At 44.1% G+C, this 17862-nt stretch overlaps 2 protein-coding genes across 7 annotated transcripts in view; both read right to left on the minus strand.

The window, feature by feature from the left end:
* Positions 1 to 17862, minus strand: part of LOC138248900 (zinc finger protein 420-like) — a 461504-nt gene that overhangs the window by 314327 nt on the left and 129315 nt on the right. The gene's annotated exons all lie outside the window — the stretch shown is intronic.
* The window catches only part of LOC138248904 (zinc finger protein 420-like), a 138587-nt gene continuing 129314 nt past the window's right edge, over positions 8590 to 17862 (minus strand). For all 4 annotated transcript variants that reach the window (XM_069202888.1, XM_069202887.1, XM_069202885.1 and 1 more), the window contains one exon: positions 8590 to 11866. In XM_069202888.1, coding sequence (XP_069058989.1) covers positions 9218 to 10729 — 1512 coding nt within the window. In that variant the 5' untranslated portion in view covers positions 10730 to 11866 and the 3' untranslated portion in view covers positions 8590 to 9217. The remainder of the gene's footprint in view (positions 11867 to 17862) is intronic.

Raw genomic sequence — 17862 nt, forward strand, 5'->3', positions numbered from 1 at the left:
AGGTGCATTGTCCAATGGGGCATAGGAAGGGGAGTAATGGCAGTTCAAGGTGGACAGGGAGAGATAGTGAGACAGAATGGTGACAATCAGGAGAGTCTTATTTCCTGGTGGTGTCTTGGCAATGGTCTCCCGCTTCTGCCTGGATCGCAGAGACCATTTGCGGGGTGGTTTTCCTTCTGCAGGGGTGAGGTGCTGGTGGCCTGTTGTTCCTGTGGCGGGGCCTCCTATCCACTAGCGCCGGTGGAGGTGGAAGGCTGTTCATCGGTTTGGCTAGTGTGAGGGGCCCGTTGGTGTGCCACTGTCTCCCTCATGGTGTTGCCCATGTCAGCCAGCACCCCTGCAATGGTGACCAGGATGGAGTAGATCTGTTTGAGGTCCTCCCTGATCCCAGGGTACTGTCCCTCCTGCAGCCGCTGGGTCTCCTGCAACTTGGCCAGTATCTGGCCCATCATCTCCTGGGAATGGTGGTATGCTCCCAGGATGTTGGTGAGTGCCTCCTGGAGAGTGGGTTCCCTGGGCCTGTCCTCCCCCGTCGCACAGCAGTCCTCCCAGCTTCCCTGTTGTCCTGTGCCTCTGTCCCCTGAACCGTGTGCCCACTGCCACTGACCCCAGTTCCCTGATCGTCGTGGGTTTGTGGGGTTGCCTGGGGTCCCTGTAGTGGTGGACACACTGCTGACTGACGTGTCCTTGGGACAGTGGCATGGGCCCGCTGGGTGGGTGCTGGGGTTTCCTGAGGGGGAAGGCTCTGTGGTGGGTTGGGACTGTGGCAGGGTGACGGACTGTCCAGAGGTCCCTGATGGGTCAGGTTGATCATCCTGATCCAGGCGTGCAGAGCTGCTGTCGTCACTGTGGGCCTCTTCTGGGGGGGACTGGATGTAGCTGGCACCTCCTCTCCGGTGACGTTGAGTAGGGGTCCTGTGGGGATGCAAATGCAGTTTTAGTGTATCTGCGTGTGACATCTTGTGCATGGGTATATTTCCCTGTATGGTTGTGATTTCCCTGTCAGCTTTGCCTTGTGTTTGTGGTTATTTTGTGGGCTGGGTGAGTCTCTCTACTGAGCATGCTGTGGTGATGGGTGTCCATGCAGGTCTGTGATGGGGGTCCATGCATTGGTGTTACATGCAGGGCTTGGTATTGGGATGGGTGGGTTGTGATAGTGGGGTATGTGTGAGGTGGTGGAGTGATGGAAGTGAGTGCAGGGGTAGGAGTTTGTGATGCATGCAGGTAGGGTGGGGGGATAAAGTAGTAAATATGTGACTTACCAGAGTCCAGTCCTCCTGCTACTCCTGCGAGGCCCTCAGGATGCATTATTGCCAAGACTTGCTCCTCCCATGTTGTTAGTTGTGGGGGTCCACCGCCAGTCCTCTGTACGGCTACCTGGTGTCTTGCAACCACGGAACGCACCTTCCCCCATAGGTCGTTCCACCTCTTCCTGATGTCATCCCTAGTTCTTGGGTGCTGTCCCATGGCGTTGACCCTGTCAACGATCCTCCGCCATAGCTCCATCTTCCTTGCAATGGACATCTGCTGCACCTGTGATCCGAATAGCTGTGGCTCTACCCGGATGATTTCCTCCACCATGATCCTTAGCTCCTCCTCTGAAAACCTGGGGTGCATTTGGGGTGCCATGGATGTAGTGTGAGTGGTATGTGTGAGGATGTGTGGGGTGCTGTGTGGGGTGTTGTGTTGTGAGGTGCGTGGATGGCGTATGGGTGATGATGTATTGTGCCTCTGATTTGTTTGGGGGCTCCTGGTTTGTCTCTCTCTGCTTGCTATCTTTTTTTCCGCTGTAAGGGGTTGTGGGTAATGTGTGTGTGTGTTTCATAGTGGTGTGGGTGTGGGTGTATGGGTGTGGTGTGTGTATGTGTGTCAGGGGTGTGTAGTTTGAATTGTCCAATGTGGTGTAGTTTTGTAAGTGTGTGTGTATTTTGAGGGCGGCGGTGTGTACTGCCAATGGTTTACCGCGGTTGAAAGACCGCCACAATGGGTCGTGATACTGTGGGCGTATTCCTGTTGGCGTAACAGTGTGGGTTTTGCTATCGCCAGTTTATCAGTGACCTTTGGTCTGGCGGACTTGTGTGGGTGTCTGTATAGAGGCGGATTTCTTGGAGTGGGTCATAATACCCGTAGCGGAATACCGCCGCGGTCATGGTATGTTGGCGGCTGACAGCACAGCGGTAGGAGGCATTTACCGCCACAGTTGTAATGAGGGCGTTAATGCATTCCAGAATCAGCAGACAGAACGCTATTTAGGTATGCCATTGTTTGGTGTTTTTGAGCATGTAGGATGGAGGTGGATTTTAGACTCTGGCCGCAGGAGCTTAGTGCAGTGTGGTCACCTTGGGCAGTAGCTCACTGGCACCAACCCCGAACACCCTTACCCACCCCCCATTGCACAGATTTAACTCCTTGTGCTTTGAGTATGGTTAAATAACACTGCCAATAACTAATCCACACGAGAGTACAGCATGACAAATCATACAAAGCAAAGCTCCTGAGGGTAATTTGTTACCTATTAACTTTGCTGATGGATGACTAACTGAAGATTTCCCTACACGAAAGGCATACCCCCCTTCCAACATATTACATCCTGTGCATCAACATGCATATTTACATGATTAGGACTTTTTATTTAACATTTAGCATTAGTTTCAAAGGCAATATTTCAGAGAAAAGGCCTCATCACCATGAAATATTTGCTGTATAACAGTTTTCTTAATCAATAAATACAATGAAACAAAAAGAAAGCATTTGTACATTATATTGGGTTGTAGGAGGCTGGACTGGCTTGTAGTGAGTACCAAGGGGTACTTGCACCTTGCACCAGGCCCAGTTATCCCTTATTAGTGTATAGGGTGTCTAGCAGCTTAGGCTGATAGATAATGGTAGCTTAGCAGAGCAGCTTAGGCTGAACTAGGAGACGTGTGAAGCTACTACAGTACCACTTAGTGTCATATGCACAATATCATAAGAAAACACAATACACAGTTATACTAAAAATAAAGGTACTTTATTTTTATGACAATATGCCAAAGTATCTTAGAGTGTACCCTCAGTGAGAGGATAGGAAATATACACAAGATATATATACACAATAGCAAAAATATGCAGTATAGTCTTAGAAAACAGTGCAAACAATGTATAGTTACAATAGGATGCAATGGGGAAACATAGGGATAGGGGCAACACAAACCATATACTCCAAAAGTGGAATGCGAACCACGAATGGACCCCAAACCTATGTGACCATGTAGAGGGTCGCTGGGACTATTAGAAAATAGTGAGAGTTAGAAAAATAACCCTCCCCAAGACCCTGAAAAGTGAGTGCAAAGTGCACTAAAGTTCCCCTAAGGACAAAGAAGTCGTGTTAGAGGAATAATGCAGGAAAGACACAAACCAGCAATGCAACAACTGTGGATTTCCAATCTAGGGTACCTGTGGAACAAGGGGACCAAGTCCAAAAGTCACAAGCAAGTCGGAGATGGGCAGATGCCCAGGAAATGCCAGCTGCGGGTGCAAAGAAGCTTCGACTGGACAGAAGAAGCTGAGGTTTCTGCAGGAACGAAAAGGGCTAGAGACTTCCCCTTTGGTGGACGGATCCCTCTCGCCTTGGAGAGTCGTGCAGAAGTGTTTTCCCGCCGAAAGAACGCCAACAAGCCTTGCTAGCTGCAAATCGTGCGTTTGGCGTTTTTGGATGCTGCTGTGGCCCAGGCGGGACCAGGAGGTCGCAAATTGGACCTGAAGAGAGAGGGGACGTCGAGCAAGACAAAGAGCCCTCACTGAAGCAGGTAGCACCCGGAGAAGTGCCAGAAACAGGCACTACGAGGATGCGTGAAACGGTGCTCGCCGAAGTTGCACAAAGAAGTCCCACGTCGCCGGAGACCAACTTAGAAAGTCGTGCAATGCAGGTTAGAGTGCCGTGGACCCAGGCTTGGCTGTGCACAAAGGATTTCCGCCGGAAGTGCACAGGGGCCGGAGTAGCTGCAAAGTCGCGGTTCCCAGCAATGCAGCCCAGCGAGGTGAGGCAAGGACTTACCTCCACCAAACTTGGGCTGAAGAGTCACTGGACTGTGGGGGTCACTTGGACAGAGTCGCTGGATTCGAGGGACCTCGCTCGTCGTGCTGAGAGGAGACCCAAGGGACCGGTAATGCAGCTTTTTGGTGCCTGCGGTTGCAGGGGGAAGATTCCGTCGACCCACGGGAGATTTCTTCGGAGCTTCTGGTGCAGAGAGGAGGCAGACTACCCCCACAGCATGCACAAGCAGGAAAACAGTCGAGAAGGCGGCAGGATCAGCGTTACAGAGTTGCAGTAGTCGTCTTTGCTACTATGTTGCAGGTTTGCAGGCTTCCAGCGCGGTCAGCAGTCGATTCCTTATCAGAAGGTGAAGAGAGAGATGCAGAGGAACTCGGATGAGCTCTTGCATTCGTTATCTAAAGTTTCCCCAGAGACAGAGACCCTAAATAGCCAGAAAAGAGGGTTTGGCTACCTAGGAGAGAGGATAGGCTACTAACACCTGAAGGAGCCTATCAGCAGGAGTCTCTGACGTCACCTGGTGGCACTGGCCACTCAGAGCAGTCCAGTGTGCCAGCAGCACCTCTGTTTCCAAGATGGCAGAGGTCTGGAGCACACTGGAGGAGCTCTGGACACCTCCCAGGGGAGGTGCAGGTCAGGGGAGTGGTCACTCCCCTTTCCTTTGTCCAGTTTCGCGCCAGAGCAGGGGCTAAGGGGTCCCTGAACCGGTGTAGACTGGCTTATGCAGAATTGGGCACATCTGTGCCCAAGAAAGCATTTCCAGAGGCTGGGGGAGGCTACTCCTCCCCTGCCTTCACACCATTTTCCAAAGGGAGAGGGTGTCACACCCTCTCTCAGAGGAAGTTCTTTGTTCTGCCATCCTGGGCCAGGCCTGGCTGGACCCCCGGAGGGCAGATGCCTGTCTGAGGGGTTGGCAGCAGCAGCAACTGCAGTGAAACCCCAGGAAGGGCAGTTTGGCAGTACCAGGGTCTGTGCTACAGACCACTGGGATCATGGAATTGTACCAACAATGCCAGGATGGCATAGAGGGGGCAATTCCATGATCATAGACATGTTACATGGCCATATTCGGAGTTACCATGGTGAAGCTACATATAGGTAGTGACCTATATGTAGTGCACGCGTGTAATGGTGTCCCCGCACTCACAAAGTTCAGGGAATTGGCTCTGAACAATGTGGGGGCACCTTGGCTAGTGCCAGGGTGCCCTCACACTAAGTAACTTTGCACCTAACCTTTACCAGGTAAAGGTTAGACATATAGGTGACTTATAAGTTACTTAAGTGCAGTGTAAAATGGCTGTGAAATAACGTGGACGTTATTTCACTCAGGCTGCAGTGGCAGGCCTGTGTAAGAATTGTCAGAGCTCCCTATGGGTGGCAAAAGAAATGCTGCAGCCCATAGGGATCTCCTGGAACCCCAATACCCTGGGTACCTCAGTACCATATACTAGGGAATTATAAGGGTGTTCCAGTAAGCCAATGTAAATTGGTAAAATTGGTCACTAGCCTGTTAGTGACAATTTGAAAGTAATGAGAGAGCATAACCACTGAGGTTCTGGTTAGCAGAGCCTCAGTGAGACAGTTAGGCACCACACAGGGAACATATACATGCACACCTATGAGCACTGGGGCCCTGTGTGACAGGGTCCCAGTGACACATACATATAGGCCACAAACCTATGAGCACTGGGGGCCTGACCAGCAGGATCCCAGTGACACATAACAACCATACTGAAAACATAGGGCCTCATTATGACCGCCAGGATACCGCCCTCCAAAATACCGCGCCGCGGTCAAAAGACCGCGGCGGGTATTACAAGTTTTCCCCTGGGCTGGCGGGCGGTTGCTGAAAAACCGCCCGCCAGCCCAGGGGAAAACGACCTTCCCACGAGGATGCCGGCTCGTAATCGAGCCGGCGGAGTGGGAAGGTGCGACGGGTGCAGTGGCACCCGTCGCGTATTTCAGTGTCTGCAAGGCAGACACTGAAATACTTTGCGGGGCCCTCTTACGGGGGCCCCTGCCGTGCCCATGCCATTGGCATGGGCACGGCAGGGGCCCCCAGGGGCCCCGCGACCCCCCCCTACCGCCATCCTGTTCATGGCGGCTTTCCCGCCATGAACAGGATGGCGGTAGGGGGGGTCAGAATCCTCATGGCTGCGGAGCGCGCTCCGCAGCCATGGAGGATTCACACGAGCAGCGGAAAGTCAGCGGGAGACCGCTGACTTTCCGCTTCTGACCGCGGCTGAACCGCCGCGGTCAGAATGCTCGTTGGAGCACCGCCAGCCTGTTGGCGGTGCTCCCGTGGTCGGTGGCCCTACCCTCATAGTGTTTTCACTATGAGCACTGAGGCCTGGCTATCAGGATCCCAGTGAGACAGTGAAAACAGTGACAAACACCCTGACATACACTCACAAACAGGCCAAAAGTGGGGGTAACAAGGCTAGAAAGAGGCTACCTTCTCACATGGGTCTTCCACAAGACCACCTTCTGTAGAGAGAGTAAAGCTCTCCAGTGTGGCAGGCAGTTAACAATATTTCCTATCCGGACACTCATTCGGAGCACAGATATCAATGTCAACTGAGAGAAGACTTTATCAAGTTAGCATGGAAGTTCATGGTGTGAACAATGCATGGTCAATACTTAGTTTAGCATTTTTTAAAGAAAGGAGAAGGCTTAGAAAGTGCTATAAATTATCTACAGGTTTGCATAGGAAGTTCTTTAAAAAAAATAAAAAATAAGTGCAAATTACTTCCCCCATCCCACATGGGTTTGTTACAGTCCAGTCTGCTGAACGTGGGAAGTCAACACTGCTTCTCCCGGAATTTATCAGGAATAAAGGAATACGTTTATGTCCCCAAAAGCATTTTTGTGTCAGAGTGTGCACTAAAGATCGAGTGCTATGAAAGTAAAAATTGCTGTTTAATAAGAGTAAAATATATTAACATGAAATCCTTTAAGCAGTAATACCCAACAAAGCGGAAAGTAGACAATATCTATTCTAAAGTGTAATCTTTGCACAAAGTAGGGAACAATGTTCTAAACCTGATTGTTATTTAGATATGACAAGACTGCCAACAGTAAGTGAAATCAAACATTTTTAAAAAGTTTAAAAAATGCATTCTAAATTACTACATTCTGTCAGATATAAATAGTGGTACACAATGAGGATGATCAGATGAATCAATGTCACATGAATGCTGCATGGCAGGTCTTGATTTTATTCAATAGAAACTAACAGATGTTATGAAAATGTTTTTTAAAAGAAAGTTTAATACTTCAAATGTTCTTGCTAGATGGTGTCATCTGGTCACACTACAAATCATAATTACTAAAAATAAAGAAATAATATTCATAAAAAGATTGATATATCCTTTCCTTAACACATTGTACTCTTCTATTTGCAAGCATACATAATTCCCAGATCAGAACAATAAAAGAACATCATACTTTTATAGAAGAAAAACACATAGCAGATAATCCTGTCATATGCTCCTATACTGACCTCCTGGAGTTCTGGACACATTTCATGGGTCCCAAAGAAAGATGAGTTTCATCAGCAAGTGGACAGCTTCAACTCAGTCTACAGAGCTTTACTATCGTCTTTTGTTGATTCTATATTCTAATCTTGAAATGTAATACCTGCCCATTCTTTATTGAATAAATGCGGAGAACAGCATTAAAAATCTCTCCCTTATGCAAACTTCATTTAGTTTGTAAGTAAACATTCCCATTTGAAAACAATACATTTTTCAACCCGACTGCCACAAAAAACATCATGTAATATAACAAATATTAAGTAGCTAATATTCATGACATGACCCTACATTCCCAACTAAGGGATCTGGTGATATTTACAAATCACAGGCCTTTGGTCTTGTGGTTTGTGATATGATATATATGATATATGATATGTGGTTTATGACATCATCAAAACGTTATGATGGAAATACAGGGCCATAGTACATGGGTACCTATTATTAATCCCAAAAAAATAGCAAAGGTTATACACTAAAATATACCTGTACCCTAATGCTTACATAATTCATTAAGGCATTCACCATCCCCACGTGCATGGATGGAATAGAAAAATGCATCCTATAGTCAACAGTGTTAAAGGTTACCAATGTATTCAATAATAAGATTGAAGCGCTATCTTGCCCTACAACATGCACAAGGCAAATTCCACAGTGGCAGGTTTATTTCAACATATTATTGTGTTTTCCCAAAGCTAGAAAGTGCATGGACACTGGGACGTTTCTTCATAACCCTTACAACTCTGTATGCTGAAAAATGAAACCCTGCCACATTTACTGTAGCCAAAAGTATTTTCTTCAATGTGTTGCCAACAGTGATTTTATAATTTCATGACAGGTCAAAACACACCCTATTTGATGTGTATTTATGAGTTTTCCTGTGTGTATATTTGCTGATGCACATTTAGTTGCAAAAAAGCATTAAAGCTCTTCTCACATCCATTACAACAGAATGTTATATTTGCTTTTGTATGTTCACTAATCGACCACTATGCATAATAAACCATGCAAGATCTTCCTTCATTTACTATATCTGTGGGTTTGCAGGAGGTTTCTTACAGTTTATGAATGATGGAAAAATATTACATATTTTATGTTCTTTTTCCTATGTGTGATTGAAGGTGGCATTTTAGGTATGTTGAGCTAGCAAACCCATTCTACCTTCACTGCAACTGTATGTCTTTCCTTCTGTACACCTTCGAAGCTGGATGGTTAGGACTAATGCTTGAGTAAACCTCTTTCCACATTCACTGCTTGTGTGTGTTTTTTTTTCTGTTTCTGTGTTAGCTGCTGACCATTAGACGCATGGATTTACTAAAGCTCTTTCAACATTTACTGCATTTATATGTTTTCCTTCTGTATGCCATTGCAGACAGATGGTTAGGTGTGCTGACTGAGTGCATCTCTTTTCACATTCTCTAAATATGTATATTTGTTCCCATGTGTGTTAGATGGTGGCTGTTTGGAGGTGTGGATTTACTAAAGCTCTTTCCACAATCACTGCAAGTGTATGGTTTCTCTGCTACATGCTTTTGCAGATGAATGGTTAGGACTGATGCTCACATGAAGAAATTTCCACATTCACTCCATGTGTATGGTTTTTCGCATGTGCATGCGCTGGTAGACCTTTACAGTTAAAAATCAATAAAGTTCATTCCAAGTTCACTGCATGTGAAGTTCTTCTTGTGTGTATTAGCTTATGGCTCCTTAGATGCGTAGATCTACGAAAGCTCTTTCCACATTCATTGCATGTGTGTGGCTTTTCTCCTGTATGACATTGCAGATGGCTGGTTAGTTGTGATGCTTGAGTAAATCTCTTTCCACATTCGCTGCAAGTGTATGGTTTTTCTCCTTTGTGCCATCGCAAATGGATAGCTAGGCTTGATGCTTTAGTAAAGCTCTTTCCACATTCACTGCATGTGAATGGCTTTTCTCCTGTATGCCTTCGCAGGTGGATGGTTAGGTGTGCTGCTTGAGTAAAGCTCTTTCCACATTCACTGCAAGTGTATGGTTTTTCTCCTGTATGGCATCGCAGATGGATGGCTAGGCCTGATGCTTCAATAAAGCTCTTTCCACATTCACTGCATGTGAATGGTTTTTCTCCTGTATGCCTTCGCAGATGAATGGTTAGGTGTGATGCACGAGTAAAGCTCTTTCCACATTCACTACATGTGTATGGTTCTTGCCCTGTGTGTGTTAGCTCATGGCTCTTTAGATACGTAGATCTACTAAAGGTCTTTCCACATTCACTGCATGTGTATGGCTTTTCCCCTGTGTGTGTTAGCTCATGCCTCTTTAGATACCTAGATCTACTAAAGCTCTTTCCACATTCACTGCAAGTGTAAGGTTTTTCCCCTGTGTGCACGCGCTCATGCTTCTTTACAGCTGATGCTGCCATAAAGCTTTTTCCACATTCACTGCACATGTAAGGTTTTTCCCCTGTGTGCATTCGCTGGTGCTTCCTTACAGCTGATGCTTCTGTAAATCTCTTTCCACATTCACTGCAAGAGTAAGGTTTTTCCCCTGAGTGCATTTGCTGGTGCTTCTTTACAGCTGATGCTTCTGTAAATCTCTTTCCACATTCACTGCAAGTGTAAGGTTTTTCCCCTGTGTGTGTTAGCTGGTGGCTCTTCAGATTTGTAGATGTACGAAGGCTCTTTCCACAGTCACTGCAAGTATAAGGTTTTTCCCCTGTGTGAATACGCTGGTGGATCTTTACAGTTGATAAACGAGTAAAGCTCTTTCCACATTCACTGCAAGTGTAAGGTTTTTCCCCTGTGTGTGTTAGCTGGTGGCTCTTCAGATTTGTAGATGTATGAAAGCTCTTTCCACAGTCACTGCAAGTATAAGGTTTTTCCCCTGTGTGAATACGCTGGTGGATCTTTACAGTTGATAAACGAGTAAAGCTCTTTCCACATTCACTGCATGTATATGCTTTCTCTCCTGTATGCCATTGCAAATGGATGGTTAGGTCTGATGCACAAGTAGAGATCTTTCCACATTCACTGCAGGTGTATTCTTTTTCGCCCATGTGTGTTGGCTGGTGGAACTTTAGGTTTGCTGACAGAATAAAGCTCTTTCCATTTTTACTGTATGTGTCTGTGTTTTCTGCTGTATGTGTTCGATATTTGCCCCACAGAGCTGATGACTCATTATAAGTCATCTTTCACTCATTACATCTAAATACATTTTCTGTTGAATTGTTACTGGTGGCAGTGTAGGGATAATAAGTGATTAAAACCATTCTCACAAACACAGAACCTTTATGTTATTTCTTCTGTTTTTGTTTGTTAATGAACCCTTAGTTGCGATGGCTGATGAACACTCTTGCCACATTCACCCTGTCTCATGGGTCCCCCCTGTGCATGATTGGTGATGCTACTTTAATACTAAGGAGAAGCCAAAGCTCCTATTACGTTGTATGTTTTTCTTTGGGGTTTAGAGTCAAACCATCGGTTATATTTTGGTATAAATCATGTTAATGTGTTTCCTGACTGACAACCGTGGTTCATGAATCACTAACTATATTTTAATATTCACTAGATATGTTTAGTATTTGCAGTGTATCTGTTCTTAATAATGTTGAATAGTTACTGGAATTCTTGCAAGACTGATACATATGTATGAACTTTCTATCAGGAGCTGTCTCTTAAACCTGTGTTAAGAACTTTCTAGTACGTGTGCAAAGAACAAAACTCACAGCTTATCTAAATAGTCTGTTTCTAGGACAATATTCAAGAAATACACAAGGAACAAAACTTATTACCAAGGTGTTATATTCTAGAATAATGTTCTGCATTGCAAGTAAAAAAAAAATCTTTGAACTTTCAGATGTATACTTCACAATTCCTGTTTTGTATACCTATGGTCTATTTCTACAGACTGACTGGCCCAGTCAAAACAGTGTTTATGGTGGACTAAGACCACAGCATTGATACTATCTTGTTAGAGAGAGAAGCACTGTTGTAACTACCTGATAATAACATAAGAAAAATGGTGGTACGTAACATGTTTTAATATTGGGTGTGTTCTGCTAGTGAAATTGTTGTGATTTTTATTTATTTGGATGCTTTGGGACCACCAGCATGGATATCCTCGACTTCTTGAAGCGGCTGGATTGCACTTGATGTTCTTGCAGGATACGTCTGGTCATGTACAAGATTCTCTACCTCTTACTGAGGTTGTTCTATTTCGAATTACTGTTTGGCATCATTTCTGGTTCTTCTTGAGTATCAGATAGCTTTCCAATATTGTCATATTTTCTTCATTACTCTGCATCTTATTATGCGTTCAGGAATCTCTACGGGGATAAAAAAAAAAATACTTGTTATGTCCAAATCTATATGCAGGAAAGTATACGCTATATCTCTGTTGAAGTGTAAAAAAAAAAAATGTAACTTGAATAAATTCCAGCCACTGGTAATTACTGTAGGTAGCAATACAGTCCATCTTTTTAGCTGACTGTGCCACTACAGACAATAATTATTCTTATGGAAATTGGCATTGATCCTGCTCCAAACAAAAACCCCAAAACAACCCAATATGTACCAGAGTCCATATTCATCTGAATAGTAACACAAGCAGCACCACATAATGGTAATGACCTCATTGGCCTTGGTCAGTGAGTTGTGGCTTAAGTTCTATGGCAAGACAATGAATCATTAAATTTCACTTTATCATGTTCATAGCTTAGGAACGAATAACGTTACAATGAAAATAAAACACAACATAGCTGTTTAAAAAACAGAATGATTTTCAGGACAAAACCAAATCTTAGAGTGGAAATGAGACTTGGGTGGCATGTTAAAGTATATGATGTCTCTACATTCACCAACAAGGACAGTGGCCAGGCAATGTCTATATCAAGGGTCCCAAACCCTTTCTGTAGTGAGAGCTGCTTCTGATCAGTGAAAATCATCGTAGGTACCAAAGGCTTAATATTTTGCACATTATTACCAGACACCTCCAACCCAGCTTTATTGACTTTAAGCCTTATCTCCATAGCGCCAGATGCTGTGGTTTGAACAAATACTTTGACTAGGGGCACCATGACAGGGCTGTCATGCGAGTCAGTGAGAGCTTTGGGAATGTATGAACATGTGCATATGAATGGGATATAAGTGTATGGATATCCAAGAGCCTATGTTGTATGCACTTTTGGCACAGACATACCTTCCGCCATATGTGGCACCATTACATGTAGAACACAAATAAAACAACCGTTTTTTTAAATGGGAAAAATTTAAAGTGCAAAAATGTTCATAACGTGGAACATCTTTCTGCACTTTAACTTTCTCTCATTTAAAAATTACTATTTCTCAGTTACAAATATGACAGTGTTCTACTGGATGCTGGAAGCAAGAGGCCTGCTGTTTGTAAATGCAACACTTTGAAAAAAGATTTGAGATAATGAAGTTACCTTAATGATTCATTTGAACATTCTCGGATTTAAAAGCATTGAGAAACATAATTTTGTTCTCACCTCCAATACAGAGTTGACAAGGATTTTATTTAAGAGTTCAATACCTTTTTTACCTCTCTGCCGTGGGTCATAAATCTGACTCCAACACTACTCCTTATGAGGCCCTGCTATCTGCAACCGGATGATAATAATGTGAACTAAACACAGCCTTCCCTTAACTTTAAAAGTAGAAACAAGACCCTGTGCTTATTTAAAATGAACTGAAGGCTGTGAGCTACACTTAGGGGATCTGTGAGCTACTGGTAGCTCGCGCTCGACAGGTTGGAGATACCTGGTCTATATCGCCACAAAGCACTATTAGAGGGCCTGCCACATTTCAATGTCTTAACGTTTCCCGCTGGATTCACAGAGATTGGCCATGTGTTCAACAATGGGGTATTTATTATCTTCAACAGAAACAGTTTAGAGGGAGCGCAGTTCTTGGTGTTTGCAACCTTACCCTAAACAACTAAGGTGGCAAATTTCTGTTGAAACAGTCGACAGTCTTAAACAAAGTGCTGTCAGCCGTATGGAGTGCCATTAGATTTTGGAATTATACATACGATGCTGAGGACAGATAGGCAGCAACCAGATCGGCTAACTAAACCCAAGTTAGATGTGTAAGACTAACGGAAGCTGACTTCCCCAAGTTTAAACAAGTTCTGGAAGTGCCAGATTTAAAATGACACACAGTATACTTGGCTTCCAAGCAGTTAGATGAGATATACCTCTACCAGGGATGGAAATCACAGAGCAGGCTATTATCCACATATTATTATTTTTTTAAACATATTTTATTGTGATTTTAATTTTCAGTCAGGCAGTAGGCACGTATATAAAACATCTCACAGAAATACATGTAGCAGTTCAATTGACCTACGTCTGCAGGATATCTGACCTTAAGGGTCCTACACAATGAATCCCGAAATGACTACTAATCCTTAACATCCCTCCCGTGTCCCACCCCTATTTTATTACCCACATATTATTCACATATTGTAGTCCTGCTGATTACTAGCACTCTACTGAGAGATAACAGTAAAGTTATTGAAAGGAGTGAAAAGTGACAACAACAATTTGTGTACTTATCCTGCTGTCAGGTAGGAGAAGAAGAGCCATGCACGGGTTAGACTGATGAGGGTCAGCAAGGGGCTTAAAGCTGCTGCTCATTGGAGTGTTGCTGAAAAAGCCTTACATGAAGCACACAGGAAATTACACTACACTTACTGACACCTGGGAAAATGATACAAAATGCTGTGTAACGTGATGTATGCCTAAGAAAAGTTGTTTTCCTGAAAGACAACAGAACTTGGTTATATTCTTGCGAGCCTTTCTATAGAGTACTCTTGTAGAAAATTAGTGTAACTGATTTGGACACTTTGTAAGTATGTATTAGGCTATAATTGATGTTTTGTTGGTTTGGTAGATCAACCACTTCCCTACTATGTTTGTTGCTTGTACACATCATTAAAATGTAATACAAACAAACCTCTCAATGCACCAGAAATTGGGAGCTTAGAATTCATCAAACAAATCTCAGAATACTTAAAGAAACTTATAGTCCGTTAAGGGAACACAGCACCTTCTAACTGGTGCATTCAGTGCAACTAATTGCCTAGAAAATCTACTGCTAACTGTGCACGTTTCCAACTCAACCTACAACTCTATTTAAAGCTACTCACAAAAACAGCAGAAGCTGGTGAGAGAAGGTATGAATCTGAAAAAAATCAACAACTAACCACAATGACACCACAGGCACTGATCACCATACAAACCAAAGGGCAGCATACTACATTTGAATAGTAACCTGCAGACCCAGCAGCACCGACACAACCATCTCCAACCACAAACCAAACGTAACCTAAAATGCATGGGCTGATGTGAGGTTCAAGATGCAACCCTCCAAGACATGCTCTGAGATAAATCACAACAGGGCAGACGGCAACAGGCAATGATTAGAGACACAATAAATTTGAGAAGGAAACACAAAAAAGCTAAAGTAAAAATAGCAGTACTGCAATGAGGATTGAGTGGCAGACGCTGTTTTAAGAGTAGGTAACAAGAACCCTTAACTGGGAAACAAGGCAATGGTACATTCATTATACTCTGCATTAAAAGGCAGTTTAATAGCTTTAAGCCACACTGTACAAAACCCTCAAACTTATCACTCACATCACGTGCCAGTTGTTCTTATGATACGCCCAGTATCCCCTGCTCCTAGTCATATGGCAGTCAATATTAAGATGGGTCCATGCAATGCATCATAGTGCTGGCGTGTGGAGTTATTTACAGAACATGCTAGTGAAATGTACCCGGCCTACAAAGAAATTCACTTCTCAAATCTACTCCTAAAATAAATTCTATGCTTGAGGAAAAAATTGTTAATAGATTTCTAGTTTGTTTTAATAAAACTGGCACAAATTAAATGCTTTGCAGCAATGCTAAAATACGATATTTTGTAAGAGAAAGTGGCATTATTCTTGTCTGTACAAACCAAACTAACACATAACATAAAAGTAATTCTGTCTGAATCCGCTAATAAAGAATTATTTGCATCACACCCCAAAAATGGTTGCATGGAAACACTCATATACCACCCTGGGACATCCTCCTGAAGCAATGTAGCAGAGAGAGCTACTTGTCATCACTTTGGGCAAAGTTCAATGAAAATCCTAATTTGCCTTAGAAAGTAAATATCACCAAAATGCCGTGCGCCAGGTTTGCATAACACAAACCAGACGGAGGGTAGACAGCCCCACTCTCGATGAATCGATGGGTCGAAGAGTGCGTGCTGCGCAGGGTGGCTGGTGACCCCATGTGACTAAGTGGAAAAAAAAAAGAACAATGATATCACGCTGCATGGCCAATTAGCCGAGTGTTGACGCACTTGTTCTGGGTCTTGAATGGGCCTCGGAGTTGTCAGACAGGCAAGCATTACATGCTGATGAGATCCTGACATTCCTTGAAGAACCTCAGCAGTCAGGACCGCGGGTCCTCGAAATCCTAGGAAAATTCTGTGCGTCATCTTCAATCAAGACAAATCCTCTGTGTATCTCACAGGATGCCCCCCTTCACTGTTAGAAAGGGCGGGCGGCTTTCAGGTCTTGACAGATTTAAATACCTTTGGTATACATTACAGAGGATGTGCAGAGGGCCTGTGACAGAAACATTCAACCACAGCTGGATCACCTGACCAGGGCCCTTGGGTTGTGGTCAGCACTCCGTGTCCTTCTTAGGATACTCCGCTTTTTTTTTAGATGGTAATGTATCACCACTTATTATACCATCTACAGAATTATCCATCTATTATTCCCTGCTACCTATTCACTTGAATGGACGCTGCCTTGCAAGATTTTCCAGGGAACTACCAACCCTCCCCAGAATTGCTCTGTCAAAATGCTTCAAATCCATGTACGAGGGAGGTATAGCGGCTATAGTGGCTTCATATCATAGGGCATCCCATTTAATTATAAATGAATGGTAGTTTGATATCTCGGGCAGCCCAGCATTTTGCCTCTGACAAACAGTTGATGTGGAGGACAGAAGTATCCCACCTACTTTATGGGAAAAAGACCCCTTCTTCTCTCTCTCTAGTCGTGAGAATGGTGTTTCAGGTTTGGAATGGAGATATTAGATCTTTGGATACGTCGTATGACAAGGTATTGGGTTATTGGCTGGGGAAGCTCTCTGCGTTACAGGGACTCCGGTGGTGGGATGCAATATCAAAGTTGGGGGATGTTATGTTGAGTTACATTGAAATCAGTCAGAGTTCAATGAGTGAATATAACCTTGATTGTAGTCAATTCCTTTAATTCCTCACATAACAGACATGGATGAGTTCCCCAACTATTGCATGAGGGTGGTTAAAGTTTTAATGGAGAAATTGAGGTCATAAGATCTCAGCAGTCTATAGCTCTTTAGCAAATTTTTCATCTGCCTCTTTTTGCCAACTGCAGGAGGAGTGAAAATGGTAAATGGGCCCTCTGATGTTAGATGACTGGAAAGCAGGGGTGTCCCACTGGGAAGCGGTGACTGTGTCACAGTATAGAGCCATACAGCTGAAATACCGGCATAGGGCCTAATACACATGTGACGGGCTGTTGAAGACGGGTTTGTTCTCACAAATGAACTGTTTGGATGCTCTATTCAAAAAGGAGACGTTATGCATACTATTTAGACCTGTGAAAAGTTGGCTCCCTTTTGGGAAGGGGTGCTTCTGTGCTGGGGGAGGATGATTGGCTGGGCAGCTCTCTAAAGGTCCAAAGCTAGTCCTCCTGCACATTACAACTGACACAGACAGTAACGGATACACACTGGTTTTCCTATGGTGGGGCCTGGTGGTGGCCAAGAGGAATATCGCCAAGGTATGTACAAATGCAGAACTCCCTTTGGTGGAAGAAGGGGCCAGACCACTGCATGAATCATAAACACCATGTCTATGGGGCTAGACTGTGTCTACACACATTATAAAATATGGTTGGGCTGGTGCCTGTACAGGGATATCCTCCTTGAGCCCTCTTGTGGGCAGACCTGGACCATGTATGGTGAAATAATGGCCTATGGAACTGGTAGACTTCTATGATGGCCGAGGGGGTGGGTCTTGGAATGTACAGGACACATCTAGAGAGGATTGTTTAGGCTGACCGAGCTGGCCATCATTTGAAGACATATTATGTATACACAATGACAGATTATATAAGAAATGTTTTATCTGTATCTATTGTTAAAAACCCAATTAAATGTATTGTTAAAAAACAAAGTCCACACTTCATTGTTACAGTTTTTAACTTAAGAACATGCAGGGGAGAAAGTCAAAAGATGTTTTTACAGTGAAG

The sequence above is a fragment of the Pleurodeles waltl genome, chromosome 8 (genome assembly GCF_031143425.1).
Source record: "Pleurodeles waltl isolate 20211129_DDA chromosome 8, aPleWal1.hap1.20221129, whole genome shotgun sequence".
NCBI classification, from domain to species: Eukaryota; Metazoa; Chordata; class Amphibia; order Caudata; family Salamandridae; genus Pleurodeles; species Pleurodeles waltl.